The 22,888-nt window shown below is 35.9% G+C and overlaps 1 protein-coding gene across 4 annotated transcripts in view; it reads right to left on the bottom strand.

Moving 5' to 3' along the window:
• LOC106051133 (NK-tumor recognition protein-like) overlaps positions 1-15,683 on the bottom strand; it is a 34,091-nt gene extending 18,408 nt beyond the window's left edge. For 3 of the 4 annotated variants that reach the window (XM_056004009.1, XM_056004010.1, XM_056004011.1), the window contains exons 1-4: positions 15,543-15,683; positions 1,816-1,882; positions 1,288-1,456; positions 787-824 (exon numbers count right to left, since the gene is read on the bottom strand). In XM_056004009.1, the coding sequence (XP_055859984.1) occupies positions 787-824; positions 1,288-1,348 (99 nt within the window). In that variant the 5' untranslated portion in view covers positions 1,349-1,456; positions 1,816-1,882; positions 15,543-15,683. The remainder of the gene's footprint in view (positions 1-786; positions 825-1,287; positions 1,457-1,815; positions 1,883-15,542) is intronic. The other variant, XM_013206265.2, reaches the window with a different exon arrangement.
• Positions 15,684-22,888: the final 7,205 nt, after the last annotated feature.

Genomic DNA, 22,888 nt, shown 5'->3' with positions numbered 1-22,888 from the left:
GTATTAAAATGAAAAAAAATATTATGGATGCAGAAAACTAATACTCTAATGTGTGTTAAAGGCAGACAAGAGAGAGAGCTCTCCAGATGAAATCAAATCTTAGACCAATTTCAATCTAAATTTGTGTCGACATCTCTAACAAGCATATTCATTGAAAGGATAAGAAAACAATTTTGCATGGGTTTAACAAGTCTAATTTTTTAATCAAAACATCTATTTAAACATTTAACTAGTTTATTTTCCTTGTTTTAAGTTATTTTTAACACATCAAAATATTAGCCTTTAAGACATTAAGAATTTTAAAAGCAAATTTAAAAAAAAAAAGATAATATTGAAATAAGAATAAGAAAATAAATTAACAAATAAGTTAAGGACTCCCAAAAATTTAACCGTCATACCAAAATGGTAGCATTAATAAATGTTCAAAACTAGTTCGGGTAACAACTTTTAACAAATTTGTCAGTCTATGATTCTTCCTTAATCCAATAATACCATCAATTACCTCGACTACAAATGCAATTATATGGTTAATTTCTCAACATAAATTTCAACCTTACCTGGAATACATTAAATGTGAAATGTAAATAATTTAAGTTATGTGTGTCATATCAATAGCAGCACTTTCTTTTACTAATTTCTTCTTTTATTTTAAAATATATCTATATATATATTTAAAAACCTGTCAATCACACCATTTTTTAAAAAAGATATTTGCCAATGGCTACTAAGCCAGGATCGGCTGGTGTAATACAAAAATTATGGTTGATATGAACCAATTATACTCACTAAGAAGATCCATTGAAAAGGGACAGACAGGCTTAATCCTGAAATTTTCAGCCGAGAATCAGCCATGTTAAATAATATTGTCAATTCTACAGTGAGAAAACAAAGTACTTCTTTTGTTTGAATCCAAGTTATTTTGGATTGACTAATTTTTAGGTGAAACTACTCTTTCGGAATTTTTTTTTTAACTAAACAAAACTATAGAAAAAAAATGAGGGGTAAAAAAAATTGCAAAAGTCAAATGTAGACCTACTGATGGGGATACTTGTGTTTAAAAGAAAAAAAATGAACAGATTGACAAAAACTTTCTACTTTAATAAATTTTTTTTATAACACTAACGAAATGTAGTTCTATAAGGTTTTCTAGGTACTTTGCAACTACCAATGGAACCCAGTCATTACACAATTAATCAATACAATTCTGGACTTTCTGCAAAAACTTGTTTTATTAGGACAGTTTTAAAATGTATGAGAATTTCCAAACATAGTTATATCAATTTCTACCTTTCTCTTTGAGAGCAGCATTGGCAGCCACTGCAGCATCACGCTTCCCACTAGGTCTCATTATCACATCTGATAGTTAAAGAAGCCAAAGCACTTTTCCTCACAGAAGCAAATTTGAAAGTGTTGTCTGGCTTGATAATCACCTCTTCAAGCAAAAGGACTAAGTGATCTTCAAGGTAAAAAAAAAAAAAGATTTTAAATTAAATAATTATTTCAAAACATCTTAACATTATTATTATACCTTTTATATAGCGCTACTTTCATGCTTATAGCATGCTCAGAGCGCTTTTGGCCCAATCTCATTTGTGGACGGGGGGGGGGGGGGGGGGGGGGGATCTAGGAGTTGGTTTTCCGTGCTGCCTTTAGGCGCTCAGTAAACATAACTCTGTCCGAGTCGGGTGTCGAACCTCGAGCCCCCTTCTAGGTAGCCAAGCCAAGTTCAAGTGCACTTAGCCTCTTGACCACGCTTCCCATGCTAAAAGACTATGAAAAAGTAATATAACTTATATAATATAGGTAAATACATACCTCTCTTCTGAGTTCTATATACTGTCGGTTAAACTTTACATCTAAAATTTTAATTTGCAGTTGATGTCTGAAAAAAAAAATTCCATTAGAAATTAGTTTCAAAAAATTATGAGAAGGCCTAATTTATGTTCCTGATTTCATCTATAGCCTTTTTTTTATTCACAATTTTTCTTACATAACATAAACAAGGTTACAAAGAAAGTTTGTGTGGAAACACAAACTCAAAATCAGCCCCTGAAGTGGTCCGCTCAGGTAGATAAAAAGACAGATTTCAATATTTTCAGAAAGAATATCAGAAACTATGAACTATAAACTATCAACAACTACAACCCTATCTACATCGATATAAAAAGAAGAGATGTTTTGTTGTATTGTTAGTTCGACTAACTACTTGATACCACAGGATATGGAGATTTATTATGTTATTATTATTACATGGTTAATATTCACATGTATTCGACTGCATCATGAATGAAGAGATTAGAAACAGGATAAATACAACAATTGGACCCCACGATGACCTGCTAACCATTGTCAAAAAAACTTAACTCAAACTGTATGGCCATGTTACAAGGTCCTCAGGGCTCGCAAATACCTTTCATCTGAAAACAGTACCAGGAAGAAGATGAAGACTGAGAAAGCGATTGACAGTGAAAGACAGTGAATGAAATTTTATCAAAGGCAAAGGACAGAGAGAAAAGGAGAAAGACAGTAGACAGATCTTGTGTGGTGCCCCAATGGTGCATCAAACTAAGGGATAGGTGAAGCTAAATGTGAACCTGGTCTAACTGATGTTATTGAATGATTATCTAATATATCTAATTGTTTTGTGGTGGAACCCCCCAGCTACATCCATGAAATTACTGTTAATATTTAAATACTTTTTTGTCAGGGTCGGGGGGTGAAAGATAGGGAAAAAGGTGTCATTTAAAAAAAAATGTATTTATTTATGTCCTGCTGTCACTTTGTTTTAAAGAAATAACATTTAATTATTGTGATATATAAACACCCTTTTCTTTGCTTGTGCCAAAAAAAAAAATGGCTTAGCCGTGGTGGAGGGGACGGGAGGAAAAGTTTTTTTAAAATAAAAATGGTATAATTTCTGTTTATTGTTATGACATGATTAGGAATTAGTTATTTGTTTCGGGAATAGGGTAAAGTTTTACTTAGCGATGATGACATAAAGTTGGTTAAAAAACAAGAACGCTCTAAGCGACGCTAAAAAGAAGACGCTTCTTGTAGAGCAGTAGAATAGATACAGATTTACGGACATAGTTGACATCGGACAATTCCCTTCTTGATTATTAAATATAGAACAACATCAGCGTCGACTACATATTTGATTGTTTCGGCCTTTCGCCGGTGTTACTGAAGTAGTTTGAGTTACGCATTACTTCCAGTCAGACGTAGATCTACACTAGATATATTTCCAAGAATCAACACCGCACGGAAGCCTTAACATTATATTATCTTTGTCCTATTGTCAGTTTGTTTAAAAAAATACTTTTGTCATTAAAGACAAATGCTTCATATTTCTTGAAAACAAACTTTAAACCCCCTTTTTCTCAAAATAGATGTTTTCATGTCTTGTTTTTCATTTTGCTAAAAATCTATATGTCCAATTGTTTTGTTATTGCATATATATATATATATATATATATATATATATATATATATATATATTGTAATAACTTAAGTGAGGCAACTCAACGAGGACATAGACGTTTATTTACATAGAGACATGACAAACACAAAGGGCATCTGCCTTGAGTACAGCATCTCCATATTGGCTCTCTCCTTGGGCGGAAATCGTTAGTCTCTTATGTCAACATCCGACTTGTCTGGTCACTGATAGTGCGCACCTTCTTTCTGCACTATCTTGGATGGCGGTGCGCATGGCAAAGTCATAACATTGCCCCCGTCTTAGCACTTTTCGTCCCGAAAAGAAACACTGCAGCTGAGGTTTGACAGTTCAGGTGGAGGTCGATCAGTGGGAGCCACAGGCGGCAGGGAGCATGTTCCCCACAAGGCCATCCGCATTGTTTTCCTCCAGTGCCGCTTTCTCTTTCTCCAGTTGACCAGGCTGTTGTTGCGATAATGACGTGGCCGTTTGCCACACAAAGAGATAGGGTCGAGCACTGTTTTCTTCAGCACAGCCGTTGATCGGACACGCTGTCTCAGCAGACCTTCCCGACAGACGCCTCTCAAGGGAGCTGCAGGTTCGCTTGCAGCCACTTTGCAAACAAAGTCCAATGCACCGCAGTCATCCTCAGACAACAGTCTTACGTCCAGAAGATAGGTCTCTTCAGGTTCAAGTGGAAAATGTCTTCCTCTTGACAGCTCAGATTTAGAGTGCTTTGATTGACATTCATCTATGCCAATGTCGATGACGATGGTAGAAGTACATATGCCCTGTTGGTTTTCTTGGCATCTAAATTCTATGTGTGATGCGCCGCACGTACAGTTCATACTAAACTTCTGAATGCAGCTGTCAAGCTTCGAATTTCCCTAATGAGCACCGACAGATAGGCAGAGGTCTTTAAGGTCCATAGCAACAGACTTGAACGCAGACCCAACGTTGTCTTGCTCCGTCAGGCTCATTGAGGTACTGGTAACAGGTACAACAGGAACATCCGCTTCAGGCACATAACAGACTTCAGTTAAGGTACTGGTAACAGGTACAAGAGGAACAAACGCTTCAGGCACGTAACAGTCTTCAGTTTCTTCATTTGTCTCTTTCCGTTTGATTCGGTACATCTCGTTGAGATCATCACAGCAATCGTTGTCACGTTTATCGTCTTGAAAGTCACAACCACAAGACTTGCCCACAACACAGACGGCGCTCCAATTCCCAGCGTCTCCGTCACCACTGTTTGTGCAACCACAGTCTTGACCACGCAACTTCTTTACCAACGAGTCTACAGGCAACTGCTCCTTTACCAACGAGTCTACTCGAGACACCATTTTATCTAACTTTTTCCCCATACTGTTAATTTGTTCACACATTGCATCAATACCTTCATTTATCTTGCCAATAAGCTCATAAATCTCCGGTTCAATTTCAAATAGGTAGGTCTCCGGATCTTCGTCTTCATCAATCAAGGCTTGCCGGAGACGAGCTGTAAGCACCTCCTTGGTACCACCAATTATTTCATATCGGTTACGAAGTTCCTTCCTAAGCTCTCTAACCGAGAGTTGGTCTAATCGTTTCAAAGCTGCCATTGTAAATCCTACCTCCTCTCGTTGAGTTGCCTATAATCCCACTTCTGAGACCAATTGTAATAACTTAAGTGAGGCAACTCAACGAGGACATAGACATTTATTTACATAGAGACATGACAAACACAAAGGGCATCTGCCTTGAGTACAGCATCTCCATATTGGCTCTCTCCTTGGGCGGAAATCGTTAGTCTCTTATGTCAACATCCGACTTGTCTGGTCACTGATAGTGCGCACCTTCTTTCTGCACTATCTTGGATGGCGGTGCGCATGGCAAAGTCATAACAATATATATATATATATATATATATATTCATATGAAAAAGTGCTACTAACCCTGTATATGACAAATTTTAGGAGATTTTAGGAGGTTTTTTAAGGATGAAATGTATGATATGTGTATATACAGGGTGCGTCAGAAAAATGTATACACACTTTGAACTGTCATAGACAATTTATTTCAAGTTCTACAATGCTAAATTTCTGGACATGGAAAGCTCAATGTCTAATTGGAAAAATAAACGTGACGTGATTAATGTGAGTAATGTTCAAACTGGTGGCCCTCAGCATCAATACATTGCTGAGTCGTGATGTGTCACTAAAATTCGCACTTTCCACAGGCGTGTGAGAATTATCTTCACTAAATTTACAGTAGATCTATACCAGGGGTGGGCAACCTTTTTGTATCGAGGGCCGCATTAAAAGAAGTTTGGGATTGGCGGGCCGCATATATATATATATATATATATATATATATATATATATATATATATATATATATATATATATATATATATATATATATATACAAGCTTGCTGTGTAGAATGTCTCTTAATTCATATATACACTGTATTATATTCACGTTTCTTTCCTTTTTTCACACTCCACGTTTAATTACAACAAGAGTTAGCAATTTTTCAAACCAATTTTACATTTTTTTAAAAATTGCTTTTGTCTTTTTATATCACAATATCCCCACAAAAATACAGATGTACTTAATGTGCAGTATTTTACTTCTTACACTCGTACATAATGTTCCAGAACTGTGAAACTATCTTACTAGTTGTTACCCCTGTGTGTGACTGCTGTCAAATTACAGTCAGTCAACATTGACAAGTGATTATACTATTTTAGTTTCCACAAAAAAGATGCTTGCTCACTGAATGAGACAATGTATGTTCCGGAAGTTAAATGTCGGGACGAGCGAAACCTTCCCTTGTGGAGCATAACCAGAGAATGCTGACCATGTTTTTCAATGGTGCATACTAAATCAAGAGACCCGAACAAGACTGGAAACCACTACGCAGTTCATATCTTATTACTGATCTGAACCCTCCAATATGTAAAATGAGAACGAAGAAGAACTGATGTATGTGTACCCAAATAGTGTGAACAGCAGCAAAGCTTTTTTAAGTATGGAAATACAACTTCTGGCACCCATAACACTTCCGTGTTAGTACTGACTGGAAATTCTCTTTGCTTTGAGTTATGTCCTCTGGATCGGCTTCTGTGCTAAATGGTGAGCTGATGGTATTGAAAACTGATTCTTGACGTCTTAAAATTTGCTTTTATAAATTGCACAATAAAGGAATCTTTATAAGTGTTCTACTTTTAATCATTTCACTAGAAATAGTTTCACCTTTCAGCAAAGGAAAATGACAAAAACTATTTTCTTTTTCTTGCCTGTAGAAATGGGAAAGCCTTGTTTTAAAAGATTTAAAATGTATTTACATTTCATATGCTAACAATCAATTGCAATAGCATCTATAGGTAAAATAAAACATGAAATTTGTCTACCACTCTTCGTTAGAAATATTGGTAAAAAGGTCCTTCAAGGAACAAAGCACTTTCTTCCTTGAGATTTTATAGTTTTTTCCTTTGCCTTGCCTATGCTAAGATAGCGAATATATTGGGTTATTTATTCAAAATCAGACTACCTGTGGTTAAAACCCTTAGCCCTATTAATCTTACATATTATGTGTATATACACTATTCAATTTTGAAATTGAATGCATCTTTGTGCAGGCTTTCCTGTTTCGAGTTTATGGTTCTCAGTTAAAGATTGAGCTCCATCAGTTGTTACACTTGCCATCTTGTTCCAAGTCTACCCAACACTCATGTGTCTTCAATTGTGTGTATCGATGTATTGCCAATAATCATTAGCCTTCCTTTACTTAAAACTTTTTATAATGAGACAGTTTCAATAATTTATATAATGTTTATAATAATTGCATTTTTCTATCTTTATACTGTGGGCAAACCTGATTTCTGTAGGTGTCGGCAGGCCGCATAAAACACCTCAGCAGGCCGCATGTGGCCCGCGGGCCGTAATTTGCCCACCCCTGATCTATACTATAGATCTAAGTCAATAAAATTTGCGGACTTTTCACAGCTGTTTGTTTTTTGGTATTGAATTAAATGGGAATGCACACTCTTTTAATATAACACAAATTAATGTTTGTAAAACCAGAAAGTAATTTTTAAGCGAGTCAAATGAACGATGGTATCGTCAATATGGAGAGAAATCTTCCTCTTAAACAGAACCTGTAACATATATATTTGTATGTATTTGTATTTGTAGACAGTGCTAAATAAATATACTTAATTTTAATACCGGGTAACACTCAATAGATTCAGAAAAATTATCACTGACTTACTATTAAAAATAAAATATTTTAAAAGCTGCATTATTTGGTAGTCTAACCCCACTGTCCCCCGACTATTTTTTAGACAAAATGATGTGCAACAGAATAAAAAGTAGACAAGATAAAATTATTGCTTCTTCTAGTTCTAAATCTAGTCAATCTAGATCTAGCATTAACTTGGAATGTAGGCCTAGATCTATAACCTTTTAGAGGTGGTGCAAACTATTGAAGTCTTAAGGACTTTTATTACATTTATTATTACAGTTTGTTATCTCCCAATCAGAAAATCTTTAATCCACTGATGCAATGGACCATCAATGCCAAAATATTTTAATTTTTTAAGCAAACTACGGTGGTGAACTTTATCAAAAGCTTTGGAAAAATCTAGTAAGATAGCATCTATTTGCTCACTGTTATCTAAGCCTTTTGAAAAACCATCAATTAGTCCTATTAGTTGTGTTTCACATGATCTATATTTCCTAAAGCCATGTTGGTTTGGGGTGTATGTGACAAGTCAAAAGCTTGCTGTCAGTGTCACTCAATTTTATCACAGCATTAATTATTATTTATTATTATTTATTTATTTTATTTTACTTATTTCCCCATCCTATCCCCAATTTCTTCACCCGCCCCACCTTTTCCTCTCCAGGCTAGACTTAGTTCACCACCTTGGCAGCTTTTCACTTATCTCCTCTTGATCGGGGAAAGATAAACACACAGTCTCTTTGATCTTACCCGCCAGATGGAGTGCAAACCAATCTTTCTTCCCCCCCCCCCCCCCCTCTCCCACGTCTCTCTTTGATCAAAGAGATTACTCAGGTCAACATGCCTCGTGACACTCCAAGGTGCGACTCTTGTCGGATTCACCCACGTGTAAGATAATTCTTAGCCTAGGACATTTCCTGTTTCCGCCTGTTCTCCCAGGCGTTTATAAAGTAGATTAAATCAAGCCAGACTCTCATATTTCTCATTCTAGCTGAGCAATCGAGTCTGGACTATTTCATACATTCTTACTCTTAGAGGAATACCTGGTGGTAAGCCGAACTTAATCTCAAGTTCCATCTTAACTACTTTGTGCATATTTCTCACTGGATATTATCATGTGCATTTTATTATTTCATTTATATTTAATTAGTGCATTGTGTATTTCTCACTGTCGCAAGTAGAAAACATAAACATGGCATATGTATGCATTTATGTAATGCATTAATCTATTAATGCTACGTTGCTCAATTGATCGTTGATGCAATCATGTATATATTTGTACATCTTATTTTATTTCCTTTATCTCGGCTGACCACCTAGATAATTTTACTATCGCATTAATACTGCGCTTAGAAAAGAGATATGAATTATCTCCCCTTTAGTCATTCTACTTTGACGAGAGTTGCGCCCCTTGAATGGACGCTCTCCCCATCCAAGCTCGCTCCTGTTCTCAGCCGACGGTCGTATGTAAACAAACCGTCATGGTCGCTGACCATCGCCCATTTCTCCACCCCCACCTTTTCTATTCCAACTTGTGTTGTTTATTTGAGACTATTATTTCCCCTTTTATGTACATTTTTATATTGCCACTATCAGCCATCTATTTTCCAAATCCAATTTGTCATCATCTCCCCATTGTGCTCAAAAGAAATTTTCCAATCTGACGAATGTATCTCAGTCGAGGGCATCAATAAGATGCACGAGAGACATGTCCTAACTTGTCTTTATTCATCCGCAGCCTCCCTCAGGTGTCTGCCTATTTGCTGCTCAGTGTCTACTCGACACTACTCAACTATTTATTTGGCATTGTCTACCTAGTCAATTGCCTATTTGTTTGGATCACCTGCCTATGCACTTAGTGCTATTCAGCACTGCACACTGGCCTATTTGAGGTTGAGTATCTTCTACTGCCTACGTCGATCTACTCAACTCTACCACTTGGCGCTATCGGCTCTACTTGCCTGCCTATTCGATAGCCCACCTGTTGACTTATTAGGTACGACGTCCCTATAGACCTAGAGTCTGTGCGAGACGTCATAGCTACGCCAAACCCTCTGCAACTCACTGGATTTATCCTGTTAACTACTAACCCTAACCCTAGCCCACTACAGATATCAGAACTTTGGATTGAGACTCCACAAGAACTGAATCACCGGCGTCCCTCTATCCCCTAGAGCGCCACCTCCAGCTGCAGAACCTCCAGCCAGGACACAGCCAGCTGCAACATCAACATGACAAACAGCTAAGTTCAGAAGACAAAGTGACATACTCTCTTATTAAGTGCAAAGAGTGATATTTAAATGTAGTATTGATTAGAGATAGATGCAAACCCTCCCCCTTTTTATTCTTCTATGTAAATATTTATGTAAATAAATATTCTTCAATTTTAACTTTTGTATCTGTCTTTTATTGCTTGTCTCATTGCGTGCCTGCTCCCGATTTATATGCTGACGGGTTGGTGTGTGATAATTTCAAAAAATAATCATCCCCTAGACATTAAACGCACCAAACACACGTCACTTTCGCTAACCTGTCACAGGTGAGAACATTATGTTTGTCTAAGTGGTTTATGATGTTGCTACATATTATGTGTTCTAGGATTTTACATGTGATGCTGGTAAGTGATACTGGTCTGTAGTTTCCTGGGTCAGATTTTTCTCCTTTTTTAAATAGGGGGTGACATTAGCTTCTTTCCAGTCCTCTGGTACTCTGCCCTGGTTAAGTGAAGCCTGAAAGAGTATTTTGAACACTGGGGCTAGCTCATTGCTTAGTTCTTTGAGTAATCTAGCTGGAATACCATCAGGTCCAGACGCTTTATTTGGTTTGGTGTTGGCTAATAGTTTTTGAATTCCATTTTCTTGTACTACTATATCTTCTATGTTGTCTACTTGGTTCAAATTCAGTAATATGTCTTTGTCTCCTGGGGCTGAGAATGCTGATGCAAAGTATTTGTTTAGGATGTTTGCTTTAGTTTCATTATCATTATGTATTATGTTATGTTCATCTTTTAATGGCGCTATGCCTGTTGTTTCCATTTTCTTAGACTTAATGTATGACCATAGGTTTTTGTTGTTATCTTTAGATATTACATTGTTTATGTATTCACTCTGCAGCTGTCTGCTTACTTTTTGGGTTAAGTGTTTATTAATTTTTATATACTTTTTGTAAACTCTTTCTGCCTTAGTTTCTTTAAATTTTCTATATAGGTTTTCCTTCAGTTTACAAAGCTTCTTGAGTCTATTATTAAACCAGCATTTATTTATTTTGTTTGATGTGTATTTAGTTGGTATATGATTTTCTATAATGCTTTTAAGATGGTTTTTAATGAAATTCCAGAGGTCATCGACTGGTTGGTTAATATCTTTTTCTAATAAGAATGTTTGTTGAAAGTTTAATGCAGCTTGGTGTAGCTGTGTTAGGTTATATTCATTCCAGAGTAAGATTTTTCTTTTGGGTTTTGTATTGGCTACTGCTTTTATCTGACTGTATTTTTATGATCTCATGGTCTGATAGATAGGTTAGTGATACTGGTCTGTGGTTTCCTTGGTCAAATTTTTCTCCTTTTTTAAATAGGGGAGTGACTTAGCTTCTTTCCAATCACTCTGTACTCTGCTCTGATTAAGAGATGCCTGAAAATTATTTTGAACACTGGTGCTAGCTCATACTCATACATTGCATAGGCCTAGTTCTTTGAGTAATCTAGCCGTTATACCATCAGTTCCAGTTAGATGCTTTTATGATTAGCACAGTCATCTTCTTTTTGAAGTAACATCTGTACTTCATAACATAAAATTAATTTATGATGGCTAATAGATTCTAGATCTAGTCTAGATCCAATTTTTGGATCCGCTTTTCTTGTACATCTGATTTTAAAGTAGTGTAGCCTATACTCCTAATATTACTCAAATCTGGATCTAGATGTAGATCTAGAATAACTAGTTCTAGAGTAAAAGTTTCTTGGCCACCTGGATTTTTTTTATTCTTTCAGACCATTCTTTGCAGAGTTAGCTACAATCAATAAAAAAAAGTTAATCCTAATTAGTGATTAAACTACTTTCTAATATAGAAGCTGGGGTTTTGAGTTTGCTGAATATAGATAAACTTCCTAGCTGTTGTTAGATATTGCTATTTATTCAGAGTTCTGATGCTTTAAGTTGTATTAGAAAACAAGCAAATGTGTTGAAGGAAGGTGCAAAGAATCAAGAATTTTATTTTTTTTTCTGCATGTGGTCATTAAATAATTATTTTAATATTTATTATAAAACTAGCGCGCTGTATAATGTGCTTGTCCATTTTCCAATAATTCTGACCCAATTGCCTTCCATTTAGCTGTCTTTTTATGTAAGAAAAACGAATTTCAAATTTGTTAGTCAGGTTGTTATTTTTTCCTATGTTACCCGGATGACTTTACCTCTGCCTAGGGTTAAGACTATATTTTTTTAAATGGCTAAGTCTATACTAATGAGCCCGGCAATATTTATTTTGTTTTTGGAGCTGATTTATTTGATTCATAAGCCAAGTTGTCTAATTCCATACAAAAAAATAATTAATAGGGTGTCCGAATTAAATTACGATTTTCTTACCAAAATTCACTTCGGACATCAATAAAAATGATCGTATATTATATTTGTTCGTTTGTTGTTTTTTTAATTGAGAATAAATGGGCAAATGTTTGGAGTGAGCTTGGTACATTGAATGAAGTTAAATGCTTAGCTCTAGACCTACTAGCTAGATCTAGATTTATATAGAGAGAATGAAGAGGGTTCAGTTAGGCAAGTATGGCTAATTGGCTATCCTAACCTGTACTATACTACAAAAGATCATCTGTATTAGAAATGTATTAATTGAATAAACAAAAAACACAAACATTAAACACACATCTAATCATGCAAACATAAAATGAGTCTAAAAGTCTGTGTTAACTGTGTGGAAGTCACTATCCCAGTGACCTAATTTTGGTAGAATAAATGTGTTCATATTTTTACTTTTTGTGTTCGTTTTTAAGCATAATTCCAAAACATCTAAAAATGATTTAATGTGAGGGGCTATGCCTGGGTTCTTAAAATTTAGTTAATCTTAATAAAGAATTAAAATCTGAGTTTATTGATTCCTAAATATAGAATATAGAGACTGTCTAGTTAGGCGAAAAAACACGGAAGTGTGAAAGTAAAAAATGACCGATAAACTTGAGATTGCGTTTTTTACTTTTTTTCACATAAGCCACACTTGCAAATTTAGTACACTTTTGAATGAAATGTGAGAAGTTTTAAACTTGTGTTATCGATTACTTTAGACAATGGCCTATATAAAGCTTAATTACGTTTTTTTTAAAAGTTATTTGTCATTTTTACATTTATTATAAAAAATACTTATTTTTTTGTTTTTAGCAATACAGGGTCCAGGAAAATGATCAATGATTCTTTTTTTTTTTTCACGGTAGATATCATGCCTGGCTATAATTCTACCAAGTTTTATCGCGATATCTCTGTCGCATCGCTCAAAAACTTGAAAATACGGTTACCATTAGGGGCTATAGGATTTACAGAATTTACTGAATTTTGATAAGGAAATTTCATCATCAATGTAAAACCACTGGAGGACATGTAAGGCCTAATATTCTGGATATATTCAATTAGATTTTATGTATTAATCGTTGTCGCATGAATTATAAAGCGCATTTGAAAAATAATTGTTTCAGACGATTTTGATCCCACTTTTTAAATATTTTGTTATTTTCTGCCATCACAACGCCGCCATTTTGTCCCTGCCTCTCTGACATTTCTTGTAGATCTAGACCCGATAATTTGTTTATTTCATCAATATTTACATTTTAAACAAGTTAAGTTCAAAAATATAAATGAAATCAGATTTGTGAGCTAGAAATTCACTATGAATACTAAATCTACTATTAAATTTCTTATTTAATAAGTAGATTTATCCTCTACGAAACTCAATTCCAACTGGCTTAGCGAGCAAGATGCTCTCATGATGACTCATCTTACTTGTTCCATGTCAACAATGTTAAGCCAAAACGACACAAAAAAAATCATAACTTTCTAACTATTAGACATACAGTCATAATTTAAACACCATTGGAAAGTTCATTATAAGTATTTTAATGATGTACTGTAACTAACGAAAAATTGTTTTTTTAAAAGATCAATTTTTTATTTCACCTCCCTAGACTGTCCCAAATAAATTATGGTGTCCGGAATCAAATATTGTGGGTCAAATTTGTCCGAATTAAATGATAACACACTGCCTCTTTGACCTTAAAATACTTAAATATAATAACAAATATAGATCTAGGTTAGGGGTACAATAGTGACATAGACATAGTCATCCTTATTCTCCTTAAACTAAAGAAGATTTTGATACTTCATTTTCTTTTCTATGTCGAACAATTGTCAAATAATGCGCTGTTAAAGTCAAACTTTCAAATTTAGGCGTCCGAAAAGTTCGGAATAGTATAAACTACTCTAGATAGGCCATTCAGTCCGCCTGAAAAATCGTCCGTATTTTTTTTGTCCCACTTCGCCGCGAAAAGAGGTTAGGGTATCCCATTTTCTTTTTAAAAGCCTCTTGTAAATATAAGTCGTACATAGTCATGTGATACACCGTTGTACGCAGAAATGGATGACGTTTCCATTACTGTTTGAAATATTAAGATAGCTTAAAGCATGTACAAAACTGTTGCAGGTTGAAGTTTACTTTTTGTAATATCCTCGTATTCTATTGACCCTTAAGAAAATTTCAAACATCGTTTTAAAGCTCATCACTTGCCGATTCTATGTGTGTAATTAGTTTTTTTGTAAGTATTGACAATTCCAGCGGCTTTTGATTGAAAGTAATTTTTTATTTTGGTCCAATCAAATCACTCGCGCAGCCCTCTTTTTTTTCCCTTCGCGTCATTCGCGATGTCAAAAGTAGGTCACGTGACTGGGCCCAGCCAATCACCTTGTGCTTACCGGCTGTATAAATGGGTCAAATGAATTTTTCCTTCATTATGTTTATCAATGTATTTAGCCGTAAAAACAAACATTTTAGTTGATTTTGTATTTATTTAATTATACATTTGATTTTAGGTCATCTTTTTATGACATGGTCATAACTCCAATAGGTCAGATCACGTACATTAGAATTAGATCTAGACTAGATCTAGACATCGCCGGGGAGGGGGGGGGAGTGGCCATGAATGACTGCCATGTCAGATGAACGTATTTTCTCACTTAAAATATTATTTCATAATGTTAATTAAAAGTTAAATAACATTAAAAAATCACAGGAATATTAATTTTAATGTATCTTAAAATATATATTTAAAAGCTAAATAATAATTAGATCAGATTAAAAAAATAATTCAAAGTGACAATGTAAGACAAGACAACCAAAAGTGGGACAAACAAATAAGTAAAATACAAAGGCAAAGAAGAGGTCAAAATAATTAACTAAAAAATTTATAACTTTTGAACTAATTATCCGATTTTCAAAATTCTTTTTGTGTCATTTATATCTCAAAATTATCCATCTAGTCTCTAGCTATTGTGGTTTCATTGCATCTAAGTAAATAACTATTTTATCACTGAACTCCCTACTCTAGATCTAGAGGAGTTAGAGATCCTCACTTCGACACTTGAGTTTGAGTCGACTTGACTTAAAGTTAAAACTAAAACTAGATCTAAGTCGACTAAAGTCACTAGATTCTAGATCTAAATCGTCACTAAGTCACGACTAAAAAAAAAAAAAACTAGACTAAGTGTCAAAGTGAGTCTCTAACTCTAGTCTCTAGATCTAGACTAGATCTAATTATAATACTAATAATATTATATTATAATAAATCTAGATTAGATCTAAAGTGTAGATTTAGATCTACTTACCAGACTAGATTTTATAGTTAAAACAAAATTAGAAAACTGTTCAATTGGCAAATGAGGTTTATAAAAACAACTGTAAAAATGTTTTGAGCTGAACAACCATCTTGACATCGACAAGGTCGGTAGCCATTTTTTGAGCCTCAATGCATAGCAATGCACGAGGGATTGCGATTGGTTGCATTATGTACGGTTAATTTTCTCGCGATGATCGTTAAAAATCGTAAGTTTCCGTGAGGTGACCACCTACTTTTAGAGGCGTTGAACTCACAGACCTCGGACCCCATTTGCTGACCTTTTTTTTTTTTTATTTTAACGACATACCTCGTATGAAATTATATTTAAATCGATTGGATTTAAAATGGTTCTTAGTCGTACCTTATAAATTACAGATGCTCCCTCTGGTAATTATTGTAATATGTGTTGCAGTGTAAGTGGGGGAGGCCCGGGATCAAAATCGTAATTGCGGTGATTTCATCAATTGTCAATATGTTGATCCCTATATCAAAGAAGAAGAACCGTCCTTATCTATTAGATTCGGCATCTGCTCTATATTGTCTTTTTTATAATGCCAATTAAATTGGATGGCTGCCTGTTCGTGCGGTATGCGCTCGAATCTGGCCTGTCGTCTCGATGGTGTCGAGTTCGAGCCCTGCCGTCCTGAGTGAGGTTTAATGGCCATAAGCTAACATTCTCAATAAATAGTTTGCATCTACATTTTCAGCCCTAGATGACAAAGAAATAGTGCTTAATTTAAACCAAGTAGAAAACATAGGAGCTAGAGACTTAGAAGTACAAGAAATAGAGATCCGAAAACTATTAGCCAACATAAAACCAAATAAAGCTTCTGGACCTGCAACATGTTGGTATTTCAACAAGATTGCTCAAAGAACTAAGTCACGAGCTAGCACCAGAGGCGTAGCTAGGGTTGGGGAGGGATCGAGGGGGACAATTTGAACATCCCAAGGGCCCCACTTGAAGGGGCGGGGGGCAAATGAGTGGTTTTTTTTTGTTGTTGTTGTTGTTTTTTTTTTTTGGGGGGGGGTTACATTATATATTAAATATTATGCAAAATGCAGAAGCCCCAAAGAGGTCAAGCCCCTGGGCCCCCAAATGATGGCAAATTCTTAGCTACGCCACTGGCTAGCACCAGTGTTTTTCGGGCATTACTTAATCAGGGACACAGGCAGGGCCGGCCTTATGGCACTGCAATGTGACTGCAACCTATGCGGCCGCAGTGGGCCCCGCACTTTCATAGGCCCTGCGATAACACTATAAGTTGTAAATTATTAAATTAAAGCATTTTAACTTAACAGGGTTTCCGCTGCCACCCGATTTTCCAGGAGCTCCTGGAAATCTCCTGAAATTATTAAAATATTGTGAAAACTCATAAAACTGTCCTAAAAAAAAAGACAAAATTGTCATTTTGGGGTACTAGGCTGCCATTCAATGTGGAAAACGCCAATCCCACTCGCGATTAAAAAAAAACATCAATATCAGCTTTTACTTAATAAAAATAATAAGGCGAATTTTAACCAAAACAAGAAGTTCCAATACTTTATTTACTGTAATAGTCCTTGGCATGTAAATATAATAGATCTAAATCTATCTCGATCTCTTAAAAAAATCAAAAGTGATATTTTAATTGTTAGTCGATAGTAAAAATCTAAAGGCAGATCTGAATGTTTATCGGCTTATTGTAGATGGCTCGTAATTTAATTTGAGCGTGATTTTGTACTTAGTAAAGTTTGAACAAAATGCAAAGACGTATTTATTTTCAAACAAAAAAATCTTAATTTTCACTTATTATTCTTATCCCTATCCAGACTAGGCCCCGCGCAATCCGTTTCGCATAGGGCCCCGCAATCTGTAGAACCGGCCCTGGACACAGGGTATGGTACCGCAAGACTGGAAAGAAGGTAAGTCACTCCCCTGTTTAAAAAAGGAGAAAAATCTGATCCGGGAAACTACAGACCAGTATCACCAACCAGCATGACATGTAAAATACTAGAACACATAATATGTAGCAACATCCTAAACCACTTAGACAAATACAAATACTCTCCGATGCAGCCTTATACTGAATCATTGAGAGATCTTAGGGCTGAATGATCCCATCATCCCCTATCAGCTCTCTCCAAACATTTCCCAAATAAACACTATCACTAGTTTGTTCTTTTTGTGGAACCAATACAGTGAGATGATTATTGATTGTTGCACAAATGTAAAATGAGAGTCAATTCTATTATAAAGTCACATTGTTTATTACATTTATTCAATAGTTTGTTTATTACATTTATTCAATAGATCTAGTTATTGCATATATATACTTTACAATACAAGTTTATTAAGGTAAGGCTTAATGCATGACGCGTAGGACGTAATCATCTTTTTTTTTTTTAAATAACGTCTGTATTATATAAGATAAGATAGATAAGAAATAGACTTAACATCACCTGAACATGTTTCCTTTGTTAGACTTTTAGATGGAAACGGTGTAACATTATTTAAACTTCAACCACCATCTAGAGAAGAAAATGTACCTTTGCCACCCCATTAGTCAGCAACTGGTCAGAGGGAGTTCTTAAAGCTCCAACAGCATTGTCTAGGAAGGAGCTCCAGGCGCCAAGCGCTTTTCAGCATTTCATACTTTGTATATTTTCTCCTAGTAAAAAGATTGCAGATAACAAAATTAAATTAAGAAGGATGAGACTGGCCGTATGTGAAGTGTGAGAGGCATCCAATTTCATCCGACGCAAATGAGCAGTGTTTCTCAAAGTTTTACATTTGGCGCTCTGCGAAACGTTAAGTCTTTTATTTTTAGAAATAGTGCTTTGTAGATGATTTCAAAGTGTTTTGTTTAACCGAAAAAGATCTTTCTAGAGATAGTATTAGAGAGGAATCAGGTTCCCTCGCCATCTAGCAAGGTAGTGTGTGGCAGCGCAGTTAGCGATGCCAAGCGTTTTCCTACGTTCTGAGCTGGCGTCTTCAACGCATTCTTCTTCCTGTAGTAAGAAGATCCCATGTCAAAGTATAACAGAGTGGGAGGTTCCGATAATAAAGTATTTTCTTGGAATAAGGGCGCCATATATTCATCCTAGTAAAAAAAAAAGTCGCTAAAATTAAGTCTAATAAAGAAAGAGTAAGCATTGGCCAATATACTATTATGCTAGGGATGCTCGAGATACATATTGCGCACGTACGTCTTTAGACAAGTTAAGATAATCTTTGTGTTAAGTAAGATAGCCGCGAACTTTAGTTTTTGCGCCGCACAAATGTCGTTAATTAACGATGTTATACGCTTCATAGAATTTTCACCATTCTAAACATTGGAGAAGAGTCATATAGGCGGAGAACTTTTGAAATGTCTTATCTTCAAAACGTTTTGAATCGATATTGTTGCTAACGCGTACGCCTCTTGCACAACTACTATCGCTCTGTTCATGCAAATCCCAATGAAAATGCAGCCGGATCTCTCTATAAGGCTTCTTGTCACACTCTGCAGACAAAGATCCGGAAACTAAAAAATAAATGGTGGCTTGAACTGTCTGTAAACATGCAGGGACATGCTGACACTGGTTACACCCGTTCTTTCTACGAGTTGCTTCGATGTGACTATGGCCCAACATACCAGACTATGTTCCTATCCATTCTCAAGCCGCTTCATGTGGGACAAAAAGGCAATATTAGACACAATGGTGATCTGTCTGATCACTTTCCGATAGAAAATAGCGTGTAACAGGGTTGTGTACTTGCCCCTACTCTATCCGATATCAAATAAGACAGCTATTGCACCAAGGCATCTACGTCAGGTTTCGCTTAGACGAAAATGTGTTGAATCTTTGACGTCTACAGTCCCATACAAAAATAAAGGAAATGATCACAACAGAGCTTTTCTATGCCGATGATTGTGCCCTACAAGCTTACAAAGAACATGATCTCCAGCTCGTAGTCAACGAACTTGCATACTCTGCCACCTATTTTGATTTATCTATAAGACGGGGGGGGGGGGGGGTAACCCCAAGACCCCACCCCTGGCTACGCCAATGCTGAGTTATGCATTTCAGAGTATCAACTTCATTTTTAGTAATCGAACTTGTTATAAAACTATTAAGAGAGGTAAACAAGTCTACTTCATTGACAACTCTCTTTTGCCATAAATTTAGTTTGCGATGGCAGCGTGAAATTTTTTGGCAAAAAATCTACCACCGTTTGCATAAATGTATTAAAAATATGATAAATTGTCATCCCCACTAATAAAGAGCCTCCCGTGTTTGTTACTATTAATAGTGAATAGTTGTAAAAGTAGTGTATTTTTATGAAAAAACTGCTTGCATAAGTGATTTTAAAAGATTTTTCGCTTTCAGAAAAGAAAAAAAGTAGCCGTTGCATCAGAACTTTGAATGGTCTAAAATATTGTGATGTCAGATTTTCACTATCTTTTCTAGTTTACGAGATCTAAACGGGATGGACGGACGGACGGACAGACAGGCCACATAAAACTAATAGCGTCTTTTCCTCTTTCGGAGGCCGCTAAAAAAAAACGATATTCGTACATAAGAAGCTATTTTGGAAACTTAAAAAAAAAATGGTTCGGGGCGCGAGGGATTCCCGTGGGTTTTTACATAGGCGACCTTACAATTTCGGGGTTTGTCTGTAATATTTGTTTCGAATGACGCTTACAGAAGCAGATCAGTCAAGTCATTTTCTTTCTTCTTAGTATCTACTTAATACACATAAATATTGTATAGTCGATCTAGTAATTCCTTTTTATATTAAATGGCTGTTAGTTAAGCGTAGAAAAGTTTGGGGTCTATAATGTAGATCTACATGAAGTTGTAGGCTACTAGCTGTTTGGAGCAACAAGCCAACGACCGTTCTACAATGTTTTATTTTCATTGTAGTTATTAATCCGTGTCTGAATATTACCAATGTTTACAAATTAAAATATCTTATGTAAGAGACATCGTTTCATCCTCAAATATACAAATACCCTTTTGTGTGTCATATTAACTATTGACACACGAAAGGGTATTTGTATCTATTAATATAGAAAATTTCAAAATGAAATGAAATAGAAAATAAAACCCTTGAAAATTGTACCCTATAAGTACATGAATACTTTCACACAAAATTAGATTACTATTATCATTGCTTCTGTTTCTTCATGTTGCAATACATGAACATTTTAGGCCTACTAGGAGAATAAGACCAGCAGCAATGTATGCAAGTGAGACCTGGACACTAACTAAGACATCAGAAAATTTAATTAATACTTGGGAACGAAAAATTCTTAGGAAAATCTATGGTGCCATACAGGATGAAACAGGGTGGAGGACATGCACTAACCAAGAGATATATCAATTGTATGAAGACCCACCAATAGTGACCGAAATAAAAAAAGAACAGACTACGTTGGGCAGGTCATTTGAAAAAATGTCAGATAACAGAGGAGTGAAAATCATATACTGGCAAAAACCAAAAGCAGGCGACCCAAAGGCAGACCCCGAATGCGATGGATTGATGATGTAGAAGCAGATCTGCAACAGCTTGGGGTTAGGAGACGAAAGGCCCAGGAAAGATCTGAATGGAAGGATGTTTTGAAGCAGGCCAGAGCCCTCCATGGCTGTAGCGCCACTGGGATGGAAGGATACAACTGGAGAAGGACTTTGTAACGTCGCAAAAGAAATAAAATGCAAAGTTAAAATTTGAAAAAAAAAAACACGAGGGCATACGACAACGGTGTGAATATGAAAAAAAAAAAAAAAGGAATGATCTACAAAATGGATTTAAATTAACAGGCGCTTTTGGTACATGGTCCAGCTCAGTCTTAATACATTTCTTTTTCTAGAACAAAAAAGGATTGGGGGGGGGGGGGGGGGCGGCATTTTTAAATTTCGCACGCAGGCGACCACAGCCCTCGCGGCGGCCCTGATTTTACGTGTTGCCAAAGCCACTCCCTGTATGCAACATGTGGATATGACATTCAGGGCAACATTTTGAATTCATAAAACGAGTCCTTAATTTATTAATTCCGACCTTACTTTATCCCCGTCTGTGCTTTTTCCAACACATCTATTCCAGTCAATGTTGTTCTGTTGCACATTTCCCCATATTCTCCTGTTGTGTGAACCAGTGGCCTAGCTAGGGTATTTGATGCCATGTGCGGCAGTTCCTCGTGATGCCCTCTAAAAAACGTTTTAATACAGCGAAAAGTTTCTAATTTCGAAATAAAGTGTATTCATTATATAAGCATTGCTATTTCGCAAAGATGGGAAGTTTTACCTCAAACTATCGATAATTTTATCAAAATCTGTTTTTTTCCCCTCTAGTCTTGTTCAATAGACGAAATGGCCAAATTTGTGAGTCGTAAATTCGTCATCGTTGATTGTAAGTATATCAGCATCAAAGTAATTTTGGAAAATCTTCGCTTGCATGTAGCCACACTTACCACAATAAAAAAAAATATGCGAATCAAGATGGCAATATTTGGGGACTGACTTTTTAAAAAATAAAACTATAAAGCTTAATAGATTCTTGTTTTGGAAGTTCAGACGCTTGTGGCGAAACAGCGACAATTACCTGATCCCCAGACAAAATTCGTTTTTGTCTATGTTGCTGGGAGAACCATCGAGATCTCCATCTGAGGATTCAATAAAGGCGACTAAAATTCATATTTATCATGACGTTGTTCTTATGGGGTTATTATTTCATGAGCAATACGGTCCAAGGAAAGTATTTCCATCAGTAGCTCTTTCTTGTTTGTTGATAGAAACTCTTTTATCTTCATCTCTTTTTCGCCTGGCTATATTTTCTTGTGGCGAATACGTCTTTGGTGCTCTGCATGACCATGTACCATGAAATTTTATTTATCCATTTTTTAGATGTTATGTGTACTGTAGACATGGGCGTAGCCGGAGGGGGGGTAGGGTTCAACCCCCCCCCCCCCCGAAATGAAATCCTGTCGGAATTTAGAGACTGATTTTTTGCTTTGATTTTATTTATTTTAGGTGAGATTTTAATACTAAACTATCATTTGCCCCAGCACAGCAAAGGAGGTTTTGAGTTTAAAACCCACTACCATGGGTTTTTCAGTTTAAAACCCCTACCAGGGGAGTTTTTAGTTTAAAACCCCCTACCAAGGGGTTCGAGTTTAAAACCCCCTACTAGGGGGGTTTGAGTTTAAAAACCCCCTACCAGGGGATTAGGCCGTTAAATTCCCCTCTTCTATAACACAAAACAAAAAAAAAATGCAAACGACAATCCCCCAAATTTCACGAGCACAGTTAAGGACGATTTTGATTTTTAAACCCCTTCCAAAATTTCCGATAAACCCCCTCTTCAATATAAAA

Source organism: Biomphalaria glabrata, chromosome 11 (genome assembly GCF_947242115.1).
Source record: "Biomphalaria glabrata chromosome 11, xgBioGlab47.1, whole genome shotgun sequence".
Classification (NCBI taxonomy): Eukaryota; Metazoa; Mollusca; class Gastropoda; family Planorbidae; genus Biomphalaria; species Biomphalaria glabrata.
This window is presented reverse-complemented; position numbering and strand designations above follow the sequence as displayed.